This window comes from Martes martes, assembly GCF_963455335.1.
Source record: "Martes martes genome assembly, chromosome: 7".
Classification (NCBI taxonomy): domain Eukaryota; kingdom Metazoa; phylum Chordata; class Mammalia; order Carnivora; family Mustelidae; genus Martes; species Martes martes.
This window is the reverse complement of record NC_137894.1, coordinates 35,749,298-35,771,192: the sequence shown is the minus strand read 5'-3', so window position 1 is coordinate 35,771,192 and position 21,895 is coordinate 35,749,298. Positions and strand designations below refer to the sequence as shown.

Here is a 21,895-nt window from a genome sequence, read left to right as displayed (position 1 = left end):
GGTTGTGAAAGATTGGTCAGATGAGCTAATGCCTGGATAGAATCTTGAAGTTAAATGGATTTACCCGCCAAAGGAGAGAAACAGCACTGAAAGCATGATTACTATTAGCTGAAAACTAACACAATTGGCTAGTAACTACTCAGGTCACTTACCTTTCACCATAAGTGATGCTGAGCTCATCCAGAACCCCACTGAGTTTAACCTGAAGTTCTTTCAGAATAGTACTAGCTTCAGGATCTAGCTGCAGAGAGACCATAAACAGTATTACTCTGGAGTTCTGAGAAAGCATGCTTTTGTTCTCCTACAAGTGTTTTGCTTGTTACAAGGCAAACTTCAAACAACAGAACATATATACCTTCTTCCCGTTCCTTTATTTCCATCTTTGAATTCAAATGAAAAATTTAGGAAATTCTCAATATATATGAAAAAAAAATTGATCGAAATGCATGGCATGCATAGAAATAAGAACTACATAGCAAAGCCTTTGTTGGTTACAGCAATGGGATGCAAGGCATGACAAGATAATCTCTGGAACACAGTCACTTCATAACTTTGAAAATATATCATATTATACATGAGTCGAATACACATGTTGCTTCAAAATGTATTTCAATCTTTAATATCCCTGTAAATACATAGGCCCATTACGAACTTAAAAAACAGTAAGAAAAAATAATTTTTGAGTGTTCCATTGTAGCTTATTTGAAGGCATTTTTATATTTGCCTTCAACTATGAAGGCGATTCATAGTTGTCTAGCTATATTGTCTAATATGAAATTAAAAAAATAGGAAAAATAAATTATCCAAGTACTCCAATGTTTCTCTGAGGTGATAGGCCTGACTTTTCTTCCTCGATGCCAATTTGCAGTTCAGAGTTCAAGATCCAATGTTTCTCATTTTGTTTTCCTTTTGCTTTAAGAATTCAAATATTTATAGTTTGAAATTAAACTTTTGAGCAAATTTAGTGTCAAAAGAAAAAATAATGAAATCAAGATAACATATCTGAAGCTTACTTTTCCAATGTAAACTTTAAAAAAAGCCACCTATTCTTTTTACTTGGTTTTAGTTCTTAAAATAATGTTAACTATTACAAAAAAAACAAAAACCAAAAACCTCTACTATGCATAAACATAAACAAATACATCAATCTACTAACTGACAGAATATTTTTTGTAATTAAAGTTCAGGATCAACACAAACTCTACTAGCACTTTAGAAAATTATTCTGTTCATTAAGTGTGTTTTTGCAAACTAGTTGTCAAAAAAAAGAATGACTTGTAAGAGACGCATTGTCTCAAGTTGATAGGAATTCATGTAAGGCAATGTAGAATATTCTCTGAAATTTAAGCCATCCTTTCTTTGAGTCTTTAGAAATTATTTTCCTGCCAAGGAAAATATATATAATTCTTGTATAAGTATTCTTATACGAGCTGGTCTACTATTGAAAAATAGGGATAGGATAAAGCCAACTTTTGGGAGTAGAACAAATTAAAGGAGGACTTAGTACAAACAGGAGAACCCAAGAAGGACAGTAAAAATGCAGGACCCAATAGCAATTTAAACTCCTGGGAGCAAGCCCAGGACCAATTAATGTCCCAGTATACACTGGTCATTAAGTACTGTAATCCTCCAGGAGTGTTTTCTAGTACTAAGAAAATGTTAGGAAGAAGTATTATTTATATATCTCAACAAGCTTGTATTAACACAACTAAAAACACTTGAATGGAAATAAAAAACTGCATTTGGCATCTAACTGTTGATTATATCAGACCAATCCTTGATGTCAGCTTTGACTCAAAATCAGGTGGTTTCCACATTGGTTAGTTTCTGCTGCCCTTATAGAGCTGATGTGATTCTTCAGGACTTTATCTTTTTTCTGTCCGTATCAACAGACAGGGTCCCAGCTCTTACCTACAGACACACAAACCAGTATAACAAATATTAATTTCTCTAGGAGTTGGAAAATTGGAATATCCTTGAGTCTTATACTTTCTGAGAGTTCCATTAAGCTATAACTGGTTGTAAGGCAGTGATTCAGAAAGACAATTAGAAGGTACATACTTTAAAAAGACACTTACAGACATTTAAAACACAAATAGCCCAAAAAACCATAACTCCTCAAACTTCAACCAGGAAGACATTTGTGGATTTCCTGTCCTAATCCTAGGGAACCATGCAGCCTGAATGTTTTTTTATTATATTGTCTTGCCATTCACCTAATAGCAATTTTAACCTGATTTCATTTGGATAAGATTGTTAGGGAATAAGAATGAGAGAGAAGCCCTTCCATCATTTTCTTCAGGCTCCCCACTCTTTGGTAAGCCACTTGGGGTGACAGATGGTAGTTCCCCACTGACACATCTGCCGTCTCCAAGGAAATGTCTATGAGAGTAGAGTTTTCTTTAGGAAATGGGGTTACTTCTTATTTAAAATGTGCACTTAGTTTTCATATTAGTTTGATATATATTGATGGTTTTTCACTTGTTAAGATAATGACTTTAAAGTCATATACAATGGATAGGTAGGTCAGTTGGATGAGATTATGCTATTTTCCCATAAATTATTTTAGTCCACTTTTGGTATTTTGTGAATGGAAATTTCTTATCAAATAATTGGCTGTTGCTTGAAAATCTGAAACTGTCAAGTCTATAGCAATTTCAATATTGGATGACAGTTTTCATTTCCTGAGAGAAGCTTGAGTTTCTAAGTAGGTGGAGACAAACACCTCTGTCATGTAACCAGTCAAAAAAAAAAAAAAAAAAAAAAAAGGAAAGTTTTAGTTTTAGTTAAGTACTCGATGTTTATCTGATCCAAATCATACCATTAAACCACTGAAACAGTATTCAGTATTATGAAGCTAAATTAAAGGTCTTTTGTAATAATAACTGTCATAAATATCATACTCATCTAGTTATAAAACAATCTCTTTAGGCAGAAAAGTAACCAATTTTTGAATTCTGCATTTCTTTATGTGCCTGTATTGGAGAAATTTTCCTTGCTACTACAAACTTCCTAAAGTTTGTGAAGAATAATAACTTGGACTGTCAGGCTTTATTGCCTAAATTACCAATAGCTCGTTTTACAAACTATTGGCTACTTTGAAAAGGTAAAAGACTACCTGATTTTTTTTCCTCCAAGATTTAAAACTTAGCCAGTTTCTAACTGTAATATGGTATCAAATAACAAAATCAACTTGCATTTTTGTAGTGTTGTTTAGTTATTAAAAGCAAAAAAGCAAAACAACAACAACAACAACAAAAAAACACAAAGAAACCAAGCATTCAAAGTAACAGTTATTTACTGTCCACAGAAACTTGGCAAGACAGAAAGGGCAGCAAAACATATTCAGGACACTAAATGAGAAGAACATGCAGCCAAGAATACTTAATCCTGCAAGGCTGACATTCAAAATGGATGGAGAGATAAAGAGCTTCCAAGACTGGCCAGGTTTAAAAGAGTATGTGACCACCAAGCTGTCACTACAAGAAATATTAAGGGGGGGGGTGGTTTATAAAAGAAGAAAGAATGTAAGAGTGACATAGAACAGAAATTAATGGAGAGAAACTATAGAAACGAGGACTTCACAGGCAACATGATGTCAATAAAAACGTATTTTCCCATAGTCACTCTCAATGTGAATGGCCTAAATGCTCCCATAATTACACAGGATTGCAGACTGAATGAAAAGACAGGACCCATCCATATGTTGTCTACAAGAGAACCATTTGGAACCTAAAGATACATCCAGACTGAAAGTGAAGGGATGGAGAAGCATCTTTCATGCCAACAGGCCTCAAAAGAAAGCTGGGGTGGTGATTCTCATATCAGATAAATTAAATTTCAAACTAAAGACTGTAGTCAGAAATAAAGAAGGACACTACATCATTCTTAAAGAGTCTATCCACCAAGAAGATATAACAATTGTAAATATTTATGCTCCCAATATGGGAGCAGCCAACTGCATAAGCCAACTGTTAATCAAGATAAGGAGTCATATTGATATGAATACATTAATAGTAGGGGATCTTAACACACCACTCTCAGTAATAGATCATCCAAGCAGAAAATCAATAATTAAAACAGAGCATTGAATGACACATTGGACCAGATGGACCTTATAGATATATACAGAGCATTCCATCCTAAAATAACAGAATACTCATTCTTCTCGAGCATACATGGAACTTTCTCCAGAATAGACCACATACTGGGTCACAAATCAGGGCTCTGATGCCAAAAGATTGGGATTATTCCCTGCATATTCTCAGACCATAATGCTTTGAAACTGGAATTCAGCCACAAGAAAAAGTTTGGAAGGAATTCAAACACTTGCTAAAGTGTTTGAAGCTAAAGGCCACCCTGCTTAAGAATGTTTGGATCAAACAAGAAATCAAAGAAGAACTTAAACAATTCATGGAAACCAATAAGAATGAAGACACGTCGGTCCAAAACCTATGGGATATGGCAAAGGCGGTCCTAAGGGGAAAATACATAGCCATCCAAGCCTCCCTCAAAATAATTGAAAAGTCCAGAATACACCAGCTCTCTTTATACCTTAAAGAACTGGAAAGTCAATAACAAATTATGCCAACCCCACACACAAGAAGGGAAATAATCAAGATTGGAGCAGAGATCAATGAGTTAGAAAGTAGAGATACAGTAGAACACATCAATGAAACTAGAAGTTGGTTTTTGAAAGAATCAATCAGATTGATAAACCACTGGTCAAACTAATCCAAAAGGAAAGAGAGAGGACCCAAATTAATAAAATTATGAATGAAAAGGGAGAGATCATGACTAATGCCAAGGAAATAGAAACAATCATCAGAAATTATTATCAACAGTTATATGTCAATAAGTTAAGCACCCTCAAAGAAATGGATGCATTCCTGGAAACCTATAAACTTCCAAAATTGAGTCAGGAAGAAACTGACAACCTGAATGGACAAATATCTAGTAACGAGATTGAAGCAGTCATCAAGAGCCTCCCCAAAAACAAGAGCCCTGGACCTGACAGATTCCCTAGAGAATTCTACCAAATGTTCAAAGAAGAAATAATACCTATTCTCCTGAAGCTGTTTCAGAAAATTGAAGCAGAAGGAAAATTTCCAGACTCTTTCTATCAAGCCAGCATTAACCTGATCTCCAAACCAGGCAAAGACCCCACCAAAAAGGAGAATTTCAGACCAATATCCCTGATGAATATGGATGCCAAGATTCTCAACAAGATCCTAGCTAATAGGATCCAACAGTACATTAAAAAGATTATCCATGATGACCAGGTGGGATTAATCCCTGGGATGCAAGGGTGGTTCAACATTTGCAAATCCATCAATGTGATAGAACAAATCAATAAGAGAAGAGAGAAGAACCACACGGTCCTCTCAATTAATGCAAAAAAAGCATTTGACAAAATCCAACATCCGTTCCCGATTAAAACCCTTCAAAGTATAGGGATAGAGGGAACATTCCTCAGCTTCTTAAAATCTACCTATGAAAAACCCACAGCAAATATCATTCTCAATGGGGAAAAACTGACAGCCTTCCCTTTGAGATCAGGAACATGACAGGATGTCCACTCTCGCCATTGTTGTACAACATAGTACTAGAAGTCCTAGCAACAGCAATCAGACAACAAAAAGAAATAAAAGGTATTCAAATTGGCAAAGAAGAAGTCAAACTCTGTCTTCACAGATGACTTTATATGGAAAACCCAAAAGACTCCACCCCCAAACTACTAGAACTCATATAGCAATTCAGTAATGTGGCAGGATAGAAAATCAATGTACAAAAATCAGTTGCTTTCTTATACACTAACAATGAAAATACAGAAAGGAAAATTAGAGAATCAATTCCATTTACTATAGCACCAAGAACCATAAGATACCCGGGAATAAACCTAACCAAAGAGGTAAAAGATCTGTACTCAAGGAACTACAGAACACTCATGAAAGAAATTGAAGAAGACCCAAAAAAGATGGAAGAGCATTCCATGCTCATGGATTGGAAGAATAAACATTGTTAAAATGTCTATACTGCCTAGAACAATCTATACTTTCAATGCCATCCTGATTAAAATTCCACCAGTATTTTTCAAAGAGCTGGAACAAACAATCCTAAAATCTGTATGGAACTAAAAGAGACCCTGAATTGCTAAAGAAATGTTGAAAAAGAAAAACAAAACTAGGGGCACCACGTTGCCTGATTTCAAGCTTTACTACAAAGCTGTGATCACCAAGACAGCATGGCACTGGCATAAAAACAGACATTTAGACCAGTGGAACAGAATAGAGAGCCCAGATATGGACCGGCAACTTTATGGTCAACTAATCTTCAACAAAGCAGGAAAAAATATACAGTGGAAAAAAGAAAGTCTCTTCAATAAATGGTGCTGGGAAAATTGGACAGCTACATGTAAAGAACGAAACTCGACCATTCTCTTACACCAAACATAAAGATAAACTTGAAGTGGATAAAAGATCTCAACGTGAGGCAGGAATCTATCAAAATCTTAGAGGAAAACATAGGCAGTAATCTTTTTGACATTGGCTGCAGCAACTTCTTTCAAGACACGTCTCTTCAAAGGCAAAGGAAACAAAAGCAAAAATGAACTTTTGGGACTTCATCAAGATCAAAAGCTTCTGCACAGCAAAGGAAACAAAGAGGCAACCCACGGAATGGGAGAAGATATTAGCAAATGACATTACAGACAAAGGGCTGATAACTCAACACTCAAAAAACAGATTATCACATCAAAAAATGGGCAGAAGACATGAACAGACACTTCTCCAAAGAAGACATACAAATGGCTAACAGACACATGAAAAAATGTTCATCATCATTAGCCATCAGGGAGATTCAAATCAAAACCACATTGAGGTACCACCTTACACCAGTTAGAATGGCCAAAATCAATAAGACAGTAAACAACAAGTGTTGGAGAGGATGTGGAGAAAGGGGAACCCTCTTACACTGTTGGTGGGAATGCAAGTTGGTGCAGCCACTTTAGAAAACAGTGTGGAGATTCCTTAAGAAATTAAAAATAGAGCTACCCTATGACCCTGCCATTGACTACTGGGTATTTACCCCAAAGATACAGATGTAGTGAAAAGAAGAGCCATTTCTATCCCAATGTTCATGGCAGCAATGGCCACAGTCACCTAACTGTGGAAAGAGCCAAAAAGCCCTTCAACAGACAAATGGATAAAGAAGATAAGGTCCATGTATACAATGGAGTAGTATGTATTATGTGTGTATATATATCAGAGTATTGTGATGGAGATCAGAAAGGATGAATACCCAAATTTTTTATCAACATGGATGGGACTGGAGGAGATTATGCTGAGTGAAATAAGTCAAGCAGAGAGAGTCAAGTATCATATGGTTTCACTCACTTGTGGGGCATAAGGAATAACACGGAAGACATGGGGAGTTGGAGAGGAGAAGTGAGTTGGGGGAAATCGGAGGGGGAGGTGAAACATGAGAGACTGTGAACTCTGAGAAACAAACTTAGGGTTTTGGAAGGGGGTTGGGGGGTATTAAGGAGGGCACATATTGCATGGTGCACTGGGTGTGGTGCATAAACAATTTTTAAAAAGTAAAAACAAAACAAAACAAAAGTAACAGTTATTAAATTTATTCTTATGAGAAACTGAATTATCATGTGTACCTAGACAACTTCCCTGGCAAAAAGTAAACAATAAATGGCTCCACATTGAAAATTTAAGAATACGAAGTCAAAATGTGAATTTACAGTAAAGCTTTCAAAACAGATCTTAACCACATTCCATGAAGGGTTTTAGAATCTCAAAATCAAGGCTGGTAACATGCGGGTAACACCACTGAGCTTTGATAATATAATTTACTTGTCTGGAAGAGATAGCCAGCACGCAAGTTATCTTTTAAGTTCTTTTTCCTTAAGGTCTACTTTTTTTTTTCCTTTAAAAGACAATTTACCTATCACTTCAATTCTCCCTCCTCCCTCCTCCTCCTCCCCTGTTTCTGGCCCCACGCAGTTAGGAGCTCTAACTTCTGCACCAACTGTGCTGTGGACTACAATGTTTTATACGACTCTCTTTTAATTGTTCTCTTATTAATCTCTTCCACTGAAATCTATCTTCCTTAACTGTCCATCCTGGGTGTCTGTCCCAGGATGCCCAGGCATTCACCAAATATTTGAGGAAGAGGTGAGGGCCGAAAGAAGCATGAAAATTTTCCCTCAAAGGAAATCCTGATATCCAGAGTGCTCCTTCTTGGAGTGATAATTTGCATTGACTATTAATAGAATACTTTTGCATTTGAAATGCTTCATTCCTTAGCAACCATATATTCTGGAGTTAACAAACTCAGTCCTGACTTCAAATTTTTGTCTCATTGTCAGACCAAGTCAGATTATGTCTTGATACTCAGCTGGTTCTAAAAATATTGTTACCATATCCACTCTGCATGTTTTGTTTGTTTGTTCATTTTTTACCAGCATGAATTCTCTCCCTAAGGGATGTGAAGGGAGTTAATGTTGTTTCACCCTCTTAAAATAGCAACTGTATATCCAACCATCAAACTCTTGCTAGAGATGTAACTAGTCAGTTGGAAAGAGGCATTTAAATTCTTTCGAAAGCTCAATACAAACTCTTGAAAAATAAAGTCTTTGTGGGAAGATATTTTGTGTGAATTTGATTCCTTTTCTCCATTGTTCATTACTATCTCATTTCCTTTCTGTTGTTTACAGTTTACTAGGTTATTTTTCCTCCTGTTCAGCTCATCAGTGTTAGAGTTCCGTTATTTGCTTTGCTAAAGCAGTACAGAGCAGGGAGAGTACTCCCTGAGCCTCATCTACACGGGGTCTAAACTTTGATCATCAGACTGACGGATTTTACACCCTGAACTTTTTGCAGAAAAATCCTTTAATAAGCGCAAATTTCATAACTCTTTCTATGAAAAAGAAAGTCTCATTTCCAAGAAAAACACTGTTCAATTTGAGCACTTGGTTCCTCCTGTTGGATTTTGTTCCATCAAATATCCCCTTCTATTTTCCATCCCTCTATCATTACCTCTATGACCACATCCTCTAAGTGTGCTCAAACAGTATTTTGTTAAAATAAAAAAATAGAACAATTTAAAAAATAAAACCCCAACTTATTTTGTACTATCTTCTTATCAACATCTTGCTAGTAATTTTTTTCTTCTCTTGACCAAACTGTTCAGTCTCCTTATTTCTTAAATATTTAACTATGCTAGTGTAGTTTCTGCTGAGTACAACACTGAAGTGTTCACATATAGATCACCAGTGATCTCTTAATTGTGATCTCAAGTGACTTTATTCAACCCACTCATGCTGCATTCACTTTTGCTTTCTCAAGCTCTTTATTCCTTGCTTCCGTAGAGACTACCTTCTCCTAGCTCTACTTTTCTGCCTATCATTTGTCTTTGCCTTTCATTCTTCTCTGTACTCCTTAGATACCAATATTTTTCCTTCCTTATCTACTCTTTTTTTTTTTTTACTCTATTCTCTCTTCTTGAGCAATCACACCCATGCCTATGTCTTTAACTCCCACCCCTGTGTTAGCAACCCCCTGAATCTATATCTACAGCTTTAACAGGGGTCTGAGCATCATGTCTATATTCTCCCATGCCTATCGACCTTTTCTACATGGATGACCTAAATGTCAACATATCAAAAAGTGAGCTTATTATCTGCCCATCCTTAACTTACGTCTCTGACATAAGTTACAGTTGTTTAAGGCAGAAATCTGAAAATCATCTTTGACTCCTTTTTGCCTTCTACCTTCCACATTCACTTGGATACCAAATATGATAATATCTATGAAATATTTTCTCTATCCTCTCCTCTTCAATTTCTGATGCAGAATTTTTCTCATCTAGATTATAATGCAATTATCTCAAAATTGTGTTCTTGTTTCCTTTTTTATTCTGTCCTCCTACCTATACCTAGAGTTGTTTTAATGAAGGCTAACCCTGCTACCTCACCAGTTGGCTTTCAACAAAGGAAGTGCTTCAAACAATTTATTATAATCTTATCTGGGCTGTGCTTCTTTTTTTTTTTTTAATATAACTTCTCTCCAACCCTTCTATGTGATCAGAATTTAGCCATCCTAAAATGGCCAGCTCAACTTACAATATATGATTGAGGAATCACTGAACATTCCCTAGTGAATCCAGCAGGAAATTGCTCTCCTTGAAATGCCCTAAATCACTTTGTAGAGGTACGGCATTCAGCATGGGTCCTATGATACATTGTCTGAAATTTAAAAACGTACATGGTCTTCTGTATTTAAAAAAAAAAAAAAAATGTCCTAGCTCCACCCGTGCTTACCCTGGGGTCCTTTTCTCTCTCTCTCTCTCTTTTTTTTTTTTTTCCTTTTTTATTTCTCCTAGAAGAGACCCTCCCCAAGAACTTACAAAACAAGACCATTTTAAGAAATAGACTATGACATTTTCTTTATGCCATTCAGGTTTGCATGAACTGTTGTGGTAGAGTATCAGTTATAGAAATTAATGCTTCTAACTTCTGGTTTCAAAAGTTGGACGTCAGTAGCTGTCTCTCATCCTAATTAAAGCGAGTATGTAGTAAATCCAACTGTCACTGTGCTTCAAATCAACTAAATGCCTTTGAGATACGTTAAGGTAGGTTCTTCAGCCTAGACAACTGAAGGGGGAAAAATGCCTTTCCTTTTTCTCTGTACTTGGGAAAAAATGATACCTTCAAACCTTGTATGAGTAACATGACATTAGTTCCTCTTAACTGAAGTTTTTTTTCTGTCTTACCTATGGACTATACCTCTACTCTATGGATTGCTAACAAGATTGTCCTTATAACCACAGAATTTTAGAATTAGAATGAATTTCAGAAACCATACCATACCATTCCAGCTTGTTTTTACAAGCAGGAAAACTGAGGCAATGTGCCATGCTCCCTGACATAGATGGGGACACATGAGGATTGAGAAGCAGAAGTCTAAGAAGTTTTGTTTATTTTTTTTTAAAGGCAGTCTCTTCTGAAAACCCTCATTAAAAAAATAAGTAAGTATAATAACTGGACTGAGAAGGAACTTTGGGCTTATTAGCTCCATCTATTGACTGACTAACCATGAAACCAGACAGAGTAGGATTCAGTCATGGGTAGAAGAAACAAGACACAGAACTGATGTTCAGGAATTATTCTGTTAAAAGCCGCCTTTATACCCTGTCTTGCTCTGGCTTCCCTTCTGCTGCCCGCATTACTGCATCCATCCACTGTTAGGTGATGTGAATGTGGTCTGTTCAGTGAACTGGACTGAGTACCTGAGTACCTGTTGAGCATTAATCAGTGGGGACACAATTCCCTCAGCTATTTGCATGAGGTACCGGAGGGCCCCCCAATCAACTACAAGAAGAGAGGGGGTACTGGCTGGGTTAGAGAGGTGAGCTTGTCTCATTTGCATTGATCGATGGTTTGTGAAGGCAGACAATCACAATAGAAGAGCATCACAAGACAATAAAATAGGCCTATTATAGAAAATGGCAGTTAAATTTTATTTATTTTTTTGGCCTCCCTCCTGGCTGTGGCTTGAATTCTCTTTCAAATTTTCTTAAGGTTCAGAGACAGGTGAGTTTAAAAAGAGACCCGATGGCACAAGAGTGACCCTGTGCTCTCCCGGGAATGCTCTGGGGAATGAGGGTGACCAGCTGCACCTGCTTCAATCTGTACTTCATCGTGACCTGGGTCACTCGCCCAGAAACTCTTCAACCTCTTAGATAGCGTCTTTCCTTAATTTCACAAGCGTAGCACCTAGCTGAACTTTCCGTGGTAGAGGCACTACATTCTTAATCATATTTATTAAATCACCTCTATGCGATTTGCCCTTCTGGCCCTCATTATTCTTTTAATTTTCTATTAAGTCCGATTTGTTAACCATAATTGTAGAGATGACTCTGAGGAGAAAGAAACCCCGTAAGAGCTGAATGCTGCCAGAATGAAAGGCCACAGCTTCAAACGCTCAGTTCTCCTTGTTATCTGCCATCATAAATCTAAAAATAGCCGCTTGCTCTTACTGAATTCAGGCAGAGGACAGCCCACCTTTGCACTCTGTTTACACATTAAGAGGTTAGAGGTTTCAGTTTAGTTTTCGAATTGTTGCAGGGTGAGATATAACAGTTACAACTTTCATTTACAAGGTATTTTTAAATTTAGAAAGTGTTGGGCTAGGGGGCGGTGGGGGGAGGTGAGGGGGTCTCCAACTCCCAAACTTTATTACTTTAATTGTTCTGACTCCATTAATAAACTCCCATCTCAACTCCTGCTGCCCTACGGATTCAGTAAATATAACTGGCAACAACAGATTCTTCTATAAAATAGGAAAAAAAAAAAACTTTGCAAATTGTTTTAGGAAACAATTTTAGAACTAAAAGGAAGCTACGACTAGTTTACATTGTCTATTATCTAAGACATCTGATGCATATGTTATAATTTGCTTTGTAATTGCTGGAAAAGAGATGAAAATAGTAGATTGATTCTCATTAATGTATTAACTAGTGAGTCATATAACTATTTACATTAAGGAGAAAAGGTGAGACAGATCAGAAACTTGAACATAAAGCTTAGCCTCCATACAACATCACCACCTTTTGACAAGATTTTATGTAAAATGTAAGCATAAAGTCTAAAGTGTTAAAGAAAAATTCTGAATGTTCATTTATCACTACCAATTGGTCACCTATATTTACGGATTACTGCATGCCCTAATACAACAGGATATTTGTTTGTATGACTGCACGCTGTCTCAAGGCCCATTCAAACATATGGAATCATTTGTGTCCTCAAGATTCAAAACATTAAGTAGATCAGTCAAATATGTTGCCCATATTAGGCAAAGGGGCACTCAGAGCCATTTCCTAATTACTGGGTAGCTGTTCTGAAAGCAAAGAGAGGTAATTCTCAAAATGTGGTCCCCTGAGCAGTAGATCGGCATCAGCTGGGAATCTGCTAGGAAAGCAAATTATCAGGCCCTGCCCAACCTACAGAATCAAAAAGTCCAGGGATGGAACTCAGCGATGTGTGTTTTAATCAGCAATCCAGGCAGTTCTGATGCATACTGAAGTTCAAGAACTATCAGCGTAAAGTATTATTTCCTTTAAAACAGTGCTCTTCCAATTCCCCTGTTGCCAGCAAGCATAAAGTTAAAAGGATAATGCTCAGAAAAATATGATAGGGGTTAATTTCTGTCCTCTCCGGTGGGGATTTGCTTAGCTGAAGACTAAGTCCTTACAGCTAAATGAATTTCAATCAGCTACATGCATACACTTTTGGGTCAGAAGCAGTTTCTAACTCTTCAAATTCAACATTAAAAAAATGAAAAAGGATATAGACAATGCTTTTTTGAAACAAAAGAGTAGTTAAATTGCTCATGAAAATATACACATGTTTAGGATAGGTGGTGTCATGTTCCAGATTCCATGGTCCTGTTCAGGAAAGTCTACCATGGTGAAATGCATCAAGAAATTCAATTATGTTTTTGAGATACAGCAATGAAAATAGTATTACCACTGTACCTAATTAGTTTGTTTTGTGGCCAACAGAATTAAGAGAATTTAGGTAAGTGAACAAATGCCCTTATTTCCCCTAAATGTCTTAATGATGACTAACTTCTAGCATTTGAAATACTGTCAGGAAGTTAGCAGGGTTATGGATAGTTATGGATTCTGTTATTCAGATGATTGTGCCAATACAATATTGTGAAGGAGTAATGCCTCTTCTGCTTACAGAGCATGGTCATAATTCTTCTAAATCAATTACTACAAGTTCTCCAGAGCTCCATAACGAATACCTACGACTTCCTGAAATGAAATTAAATTTTGGATTATCTGATTTTCTTTTTCATGTACTTATACAAATTAGATTGCAGATCAAGGAAATGCAACGGAGTCCTTTTCATAGGCTGTAGCAATATATTTTTAAGAAAAAATGAATACGGGCTGTATATTTATTTGCAGTTGCTCTACACTGAGTTATACTGTTATACTGAGTTTAATAAGCTATTAAAATAATGTAAACCAAAGTATATTCATTTTACTTTTGAGGTATTTGAGCTATGTGAGAATGATAAAACGATCATTCATCAATAATGAAAATTATTACCTGGCATCCTGACAATATTTTTGCCATTACTATGTCTTAAAAGGATTGATAATGCAGTAGGGCGATTGTGGGGGACATAATTTAACTTCCAAAACAACACCGGGTATTACTGGAATAAGTTCCAGTCCATACCGGGGCTTGGCTACTTCATCTGGTTTAGTTAATGTGTCCCAAAACAATATGCACATGAAAAATCACATGAGATGCTTTATTAAAGAAACACACACACACACACACACATATACACACACAATAGACCCCAGGCCTCATTTCTAAGATTATATTCGCTTCATGGCCCATGTGACTTATTATGTTTTTTATATTCTTTACAGTGATCAGAGTTGTCATGCCAAAACATGCTCATTTTTACACAAGGAAGCGTGCGGGAAAGTCACAATAGAGGCAAAGAAATATAGTGGTTTGCTTTTCTCTTTTCAAGTAGGGCACTAGATAAAAAAAGAAAAATGTGCCCACATGACGTCCAGGATATCATGCATGCAGGTGGTAACCGGATCTGGTTAGGACTGCCTGGGGAGCCCCCGACAGGAAACAGCCTCACCCATAGACTCAGAGAGTTAGGCCAACTTGGACTCCAGAAAAAGAGGTTTTTATTTTGTTTGTTTGTTGGTTTGTTTTTCCCACCTTAAGAAAAAAAAAAAAAAGGTTTTCAACATATTTGTTTCCAGAGGGAAGAGAGGCTGATCCTATCGGAGAGAAGAGCTGCCCCAACAGTGGAGGTTCAAGCGGCAGAGAGCTACAGCATCAAGCAACCGGGCCTGCGAGGGGTGAGCACTTGGCTGGGGTGGGAGAGGCGAGCCATGCTGCTGTTGGGGCCAGTGGAGAAACAGGTGGCATCCAAAACGATACTGAGCAAGTACGTAAGCAATTAATCGTTTGCTAATTAGACTTTTGCAGCAAGAAGTGCACAAGCTAAGAAACTCCTAAAAGGAGGAGGAGGAGGCAGGGAAGCTTCCCACAACACCACCAGTCAAGGTTTTATAAGGAGTTCCAGGGTGAGAGAAGAACCGGCATTAGGACACATTGCACTCCCTCTCAAGACCACCAAGCAGAGCATGCCCGCATTAAGTTCCGTATAAACCTCTCGTATCAAAGGGTCAGCCCGCATTAAGTTCCGTGTAAACCTCTCATATCAAAGGGTCAGTTGTGTCATTCTCGATAAAATCCTTTTCCATCCTTATAAAAGACCCCAGTTAAGCAATCCATGTCCATCTACAGGTAACTGATTGTTATTTTGAGATTCTGGTGCCGTGAGGCGTCGAGTGCAGCAAAGAGCAACTCTAACATAAATCTGTGTCAATCACGGTTCTTTCTCTTGGGAGGTTCAATGTGACACCCAGACTTGAGTTCAGGTCTTGCTTCCTCCTGACATTCCACCAGTCCCCATGCCAGTGCTGACCGCGCCTGCCGAGAGCTTTTTCCAGTAACCAATGATGAGGTGAAAGTAAAAAAAATAAGATAAAAGAAACTGTGTGTGGAAAGGAGACAGAACATCAAAAGATGAGAGAGAGAGGAGGGGAAGGGATGTATAAGACTTAAATGCAGGAAAAGAAAGGAGCTAGGGTCCATGTGGCCCCCTAACAAATTACAGTGTTAGAAACTGAACATTTATTTCATTCACTGAATTGCATTTTCCCTTTAAATTATGTATGAGGAATTTAGCAACTGACCTTGCAAGAGTCATGAGGGTAGAAGGCACGAACCCCAGCATTTCTTTCTTCATTACTTTCTCCAGTAAGAAGAGTCCTATGATTTAGCTATAGAGTTCTAGCTAAATTTTTCATGTGAAACCCACATACTGCCAACTGGCAATTTTATGTAAGGTAAAGTATCCATTCTTGTTTGGTGAACAAGCTGCCCCACAACATTTTTGGTTAGTGAGCCCCGTAGCCCACACAGCTTCCTATAAGGACAGGTTTGCTTTGTCTTGGTAATACTCAGCTCAGCTGGGTATTAGTCACATTAGAGTCTAACAATGGAAGAGTTAAGAAAGCAGAAGTAGCATTAAGAGAAATTTCTGGAAATGTGGCGTTTTAAATATAACTTTATCCTTTCACGGTTTATGGTCTTTAAAATTCAGCAAAAGGAGGCAGAATTTCCCACAAGAAATCACTGATCTCTTCATGGCTCTTCAAACAGTAAGTGGACTTAAAGTCTGAATATAAAACATCACTCCAATTAAAAAGGGGCTCTCCAACTATGATCCCCAGTTGTTTGTGCTCACCTAATTCAGCAAAAGAATTTAAAAATGAGACTCATGCCCTCACACTGTGCAGAAACCACTAACACACTGTGAGGAAATGGAGCCATATTTTATAGAAAATAAACGGATACTGAAGCGGAAGCATAACTCATGAAAGTTCATTTTTGAAGTTCTGTACCTTCACACACAGATCCTAGCGCTTCTCATTTGTAGGGCCCTAAATGGCAAGTTCAGTTTCAAAAGACTGAGGCTCTAAGAGAGGGAAATGGACAAATGGCTCCTTGGGGTTAACAGCAACATCACACGTGAAGAAGCCCACTCTTAAAAGAAGCATTTTCAGCCTTGTAAATTTAGAAGTAAAAGGGAAATCCAACCTCGCTTCACATACATGTCGTACACTTACCACAATAAGAAACACTGTAATTGAAATCTGAAACAGAAATATTTCTACATTCTAGCTGTCCTTGGGGTTGTTTTAGGGAGGGGGCGGGGTGGGAGAATGCCAACCCCATGACCTTCCCTCTTGGCACCAACTCCAGTCCCCAAGTCCCTGGACACTTGTGGCGGTTCGTGAAAGACTGTGGCAACAGCAGGAGGCAGGTGCACAGCTAATATTTCACTGTCTGCCTGATCCAAACAAGCAAATGAGAACAAATCAGAAGTGCAATGGTCTTTAGGTTTGGGAGAAACAGCCAGGTAAAGGATAAGATGCTTACTATCACAAACCTCATAAAAGAATCTTTCTCCTTCCTTCTTCTGCTCAGGGAATGGCAAGTCAAAGATGTTGGACAAAGACACAACACATTACAGACACAGCACACAGCACATTTTGACAGAGACTTTTAGATGTGAACAATAAACCACCGATACATCAAAAATTGCTAGCACCACAAAGCACATCTCAGAACAAAAAGTCTGATACCGACTTGACATTGCACAATATGGTGAAAAAAAATCTGTAGTTTGTAGAACTGTACAGATCATTAGCATATATGTCCATATTTGTGTACATACAACTACATCTATACATACACACTACAGAAGGCTACTGGCCATCTCCCTCCTCCCATTCACACTTTCTAAAGCATTTACTTTCTAAAGCATTTACTTTACTTTACTTTCAGTATCCTGTTGTGGTTAATGATCACTTCAGTTGTTAATGGTGTTTTAGATTATCATATCCTGTTCTTTAGTTAACCCATGTAAAAAACTTGACTGACACTTTCTATAGCAAAGAGATATGCTGCTGATGATCTCTAAGTAGATATTTGGCAAATACAGGCATAAAAATATACCCACCTCTTTCCCTCCCATGGATTCAAACATTTTTTCCAGCTGGACCCGCAGTTGCTGAATATTGTTCATCAATATACAGGGCTATAAATAAAGCAAAAAAAAAAAAAAAAGTGGTGTAAGAATCCTTCATACAATAAATTATTGAAAAAGTTTACCTTAAATGTGATTTAAGTATCCAACTATCACTGATGTCCTATTATATTTGGCAATACTCCTTCTATTTTCATTATACTTTTTAAAAATTAAGAATGGAAGGGGGAAATGTTACCATTTTGGGGAATGCAATTCAATAATATACCCCAGACAATAAACCACTGGGGACTTAATACTACTATTTCTTTTATTATTAACATTGAGCCGAATTCTGTTTTTAAGGATTTACTTTAAGAAAAGTTAAGAGTTTAACTTTGCCATTATTTCCCCATTTAAAAAAAACAAAACACCACCTGAATTTTAAAAATCCAAGGGAGGAAAAAAAAAAAGACACATTTAATAGACTCCCTTTGGCTATAGATAAAGCCTGCACATTAGTATTCAAGGCCCTTAATTATCTGGCTCCAAACTAGTTTTTCCTTCCCATCTCTGTCTACTGAAATATGAGTAATTTCCCCCTTTAAGCAGCTTATTCCCCCCAAAACACCTGTGCTTTCTAGACTCTGACCTGACTTGGCATGTGGCTTCTTCACCTGAACCTCATTGCCTATCTGAATCACATCCATCATTCCAGGTTTGAGCTTTCTCTTTCCCAGACTATATCCCTTTGTCACTCACTTGACATTTGTTTTATTTGACTTTACATTTATATTGCTTTTCACTGCCTCACCCACTGACCTTAAATGCACCATGCATGCTGCTATGTCTTCTGCTTTTTCTTAATCCCAGAGTCCTCACAGAGCTTTCCACAAAATACATGTTTAAAAATGTTGTTTGATGCAGTATTTCCAAAAAGGTGGAAATAGAACAATAACATGCAGGTGGAAAGCTTTGTGACAGGACTACATACGGACTTAGAATAATGGGAATTAATTTATCATTGGAAAATAGAATTGAGAATAGTTATAGAATAGTTTAATATTTCTTGTATTCTGATTCAAAAAGCCAGTTGATTTGGGGGAGGAAAAGAATGAAAGAAAAGAAAATGGATATATCTTCCAAGTTTCTGGGAAATGAGCCAATGATGAATTAGAAAGGCATAGAAAGGACTTAAAGGACAACAGGGAGGTGTTAGCACACATCAGTGGAAAGATTTTATTATTGCTTCAACCACATTACTGACCTTTGAAAAACTTTCTACTTGATTCTTAAAGTGACCACATCCTAACTTCGATTTATGAAAACAATTTTAAACTTTGATTCTGTTCCTTTGATTCCGGTCATATAAATATTTTATTTCTCTAACACGGATATATAAGATTTATCTGCCATAGATTCTGTTCAGTAAGCTGAACCACAATATTCCACAAATAATTCTGGTCCCCAGCTGTGACTGAGAGCCACTTGCTCTAGGCTGAAGCTTTCTGCAGTGTGCGGTGGCCAGAACTTTCAGGGATTCAGCATCCTGACGCAAAGGCAAAGTGAACCCCCACTAAGGGGTGGGGTCATTAGGATTTTCTTTCTCTCTCTCTCTCTTTCTTTCTTTCTTTCTTCCCTTTCATTGCAGAAGGGGAAGATTTGGCTTGAATTTGACAAGGAGAAAATGAAGGTCAAAGAAAGACCAGGACTCTTAATGAGAAGCAGGAAGAGTGCATGGGTAAATGTTTTATCACTCTGCTCCCCATGGATCTAAGTTAGCTAGGAAGACTCTTCTATGATTATTAGATATTAAGTTTATCTTTTTTGGCACATGTAACAATATGCTAGTACCAAAAACAGTACTTTAGTACTTTAGCACCCTGCTTGTATAAATAAAAACCAACCTCCAGGTCTTTTTAATATGACTATTTTCAATGGAAAAGAACAACCAAGAAACAAAATAAACTATAGGCTCATTTAATATGACAATTTCCAACGGAAAAGAGCAACCAAGAAACATAATAAATAATATGCATGGATTGCTATTGACCCCAGGTAAGGCTACATATATAAAAAAGATGCAGTCATCTAGAGAGAGAGAAAAATAAATATGAGACTCTTCTCTTTCATTAAGATTTCTCTGACTTTGAAATGTTGAAATATCAATTTTATGGAATCAATTTATCAAATCACTATTGAGGACTGAATTACACAAATCTACCTTAAACCTAATCTGGAAACAGCTTTTATTTTAAGCACCTCTGTAGGTGCTGAAAACAAAACAGAAAACACACACAGTAAAGAGAACAGTAACTTAATTCAGAAGTATCATTTGTTGATGAGTTGAATTAGATAAAATAACCTATGTTGATGTTGTCATCTTTTTATTTGTATACGGTTTGGCTTTTCCCATAAAAATATCATAATGCATTTCATCTGATCTAAATCTGGAACAAAGTTAGGAATCTAAACTACAACGAATATGAAATTTGTGTTGGGACTAGGGCCATTTCTCTATGACCAAAGTATGTTTCTGAGTTGAAAAAGGTTTTTTTTTAAATATTGAAAATCAAATAATTCTGATTTATATGTGTTGCAGCGCTATTTTTGGAGTATGAGAAAATGGATTAAAAAACTTGTGATCCATTTTCAAGGTGAAACATCACAGCTAGAGAAGATATATATTCTGTTACAGACATTCTAACTGTCATCTTTAATTCTGAACCCTGGGAAAGCAAATGTTACGGGGATATCTCTCTTTAAAAGTTTCTAGATCAATTTGCAGATGTTATAGGCATATGGCCATAAATATACTGAGAAAAAATAACTTTAATGTTCTTGATACTGAAAGAAATAGTTATATGTACATGCACGAATCTACAAAAGAATTTCTTCCATTTATCTCAGCTGAAAGCATACACTAAGCTGTTGCTGTTCTTTCATGGAGACACTGAAATGACGCTTGGCATTTGAATGAGAGTCTAGGACTCATTAAGATATCAGGAACTAGGAAAGAAAAGCACTGAGGAAAAGTTCCTGTGTTGTAATATTTGCAAGGGTGTTTTCTTTCTTTATAAATACTTGATTTTAAAAGTATAAAATATACAGAAAAATACAAAAAATAATAAACTTTGATATATGATTTTTCTCTGACGTTTTAAAAAATAAACTACAGAATGTTAACTCATAATACAGCGAAAAGTCTGCTGTCTTTAAGGTTGTTTTTCTTTTCTGAATGACAAGAACTATCCCTGGTAATTCATAGCTACCTTTTAAAATTTTCAAGTTGGCTATCCTGATATAATCAGAATTTTTCCTGAAATTTTCTGACACTGTTTTGTTTTTCAACATATTACTTTTCAAATGTATTATGAATTTAATTGTAAATATACAGTTTCAGTAAATAAATATCCTGTCTTGTCTATTAGAGTATAACCAATGGCAGTTAGAAATCACTGCTGAGATATCTGCGAGTTTTAATAAAATTTCTGGGCAGTATAGTAATTTTAGAGAAAGAAACATCTTCTGGGACCCTCAAGAACCATTAAGACTGACTTATATTAATGAGCTGTCAGCGAGAGGTCAATGAGGTTTCACCGAGAATTCTCTTTTAGACTTGCCTGATAGTGGGAACTAATTTTTTGAGGAGGAAAATACTGATATTCCTTCTTTAAAATCCTGTTTAAAAAAAAACAAACAAACAAACTGATATTCCTCTTTAAAAATCCTCTTTAAAATTTTTTTTTTGTGTTTTAAAAAAATTTCTATAACGTTACCAATATAATTCTCCTAAAATGACATTTGGTGAATAGGAAAGATTTCACCTTCCACCACAGACTACCACTGATTATACTTCATATCACTTCAGTTTATCTTGCTTTAGTTTATCTCTTGGTGCCTTTTATTAAGTTGCAGTGCTGGTTTCAATTTTATAAAGAGATTTTCTTTCATTTTTTTAATTTAAATTTATTTTTTCCAGTGTTCCAAGATTTTCTTAATCATCTAGAAAAGAAAAGACTAAGTTAATGATTTAGAGGAGAAAACAGCATTACTTCTTACACGAACTATCTTTCTCAATTTATTTGAAAACTGAAAGAAAAATTGTACTCAATTAAATTGTACCAGTGTCCAAACTATGTGATTGGTATCAACATAAACAAGTTTTTAATTCCTAGTTCTCTGCTTCAGTGTTTTATGATTATGTGGGTTTTTAATTGTTTATGTGAGTCTTC

At 36.5% G+C, this 21,895-nt stretch overlaps 1 protein-coding gene across 1 annotated transcript in view; it reads right to left on the bottom strand.

Annotated features, from left to right (window-relative positions):
- Window positions 1-21,895, bottom strand: part of UNC13C (unc-13 homolog C) — a gene marked incomplete at both ends in the record, with an annotated part of 558,183 nt that overhangs the window by 89,765 nt on the left and 446,523 nt on the right. The window contains 2 exons of the mRNA XM_080807399.1: window positions 153-241; window positions 17,655-17,732. Coding sequence (XP_080663525.1) covers window positions 153-241; window positions 17,655-17,732 — 167 coding nt within the window. The remainder of the gene's footprint in view (window positions 1-152; window positions 242-17,654; window positions 17,733-21,895) is intronic.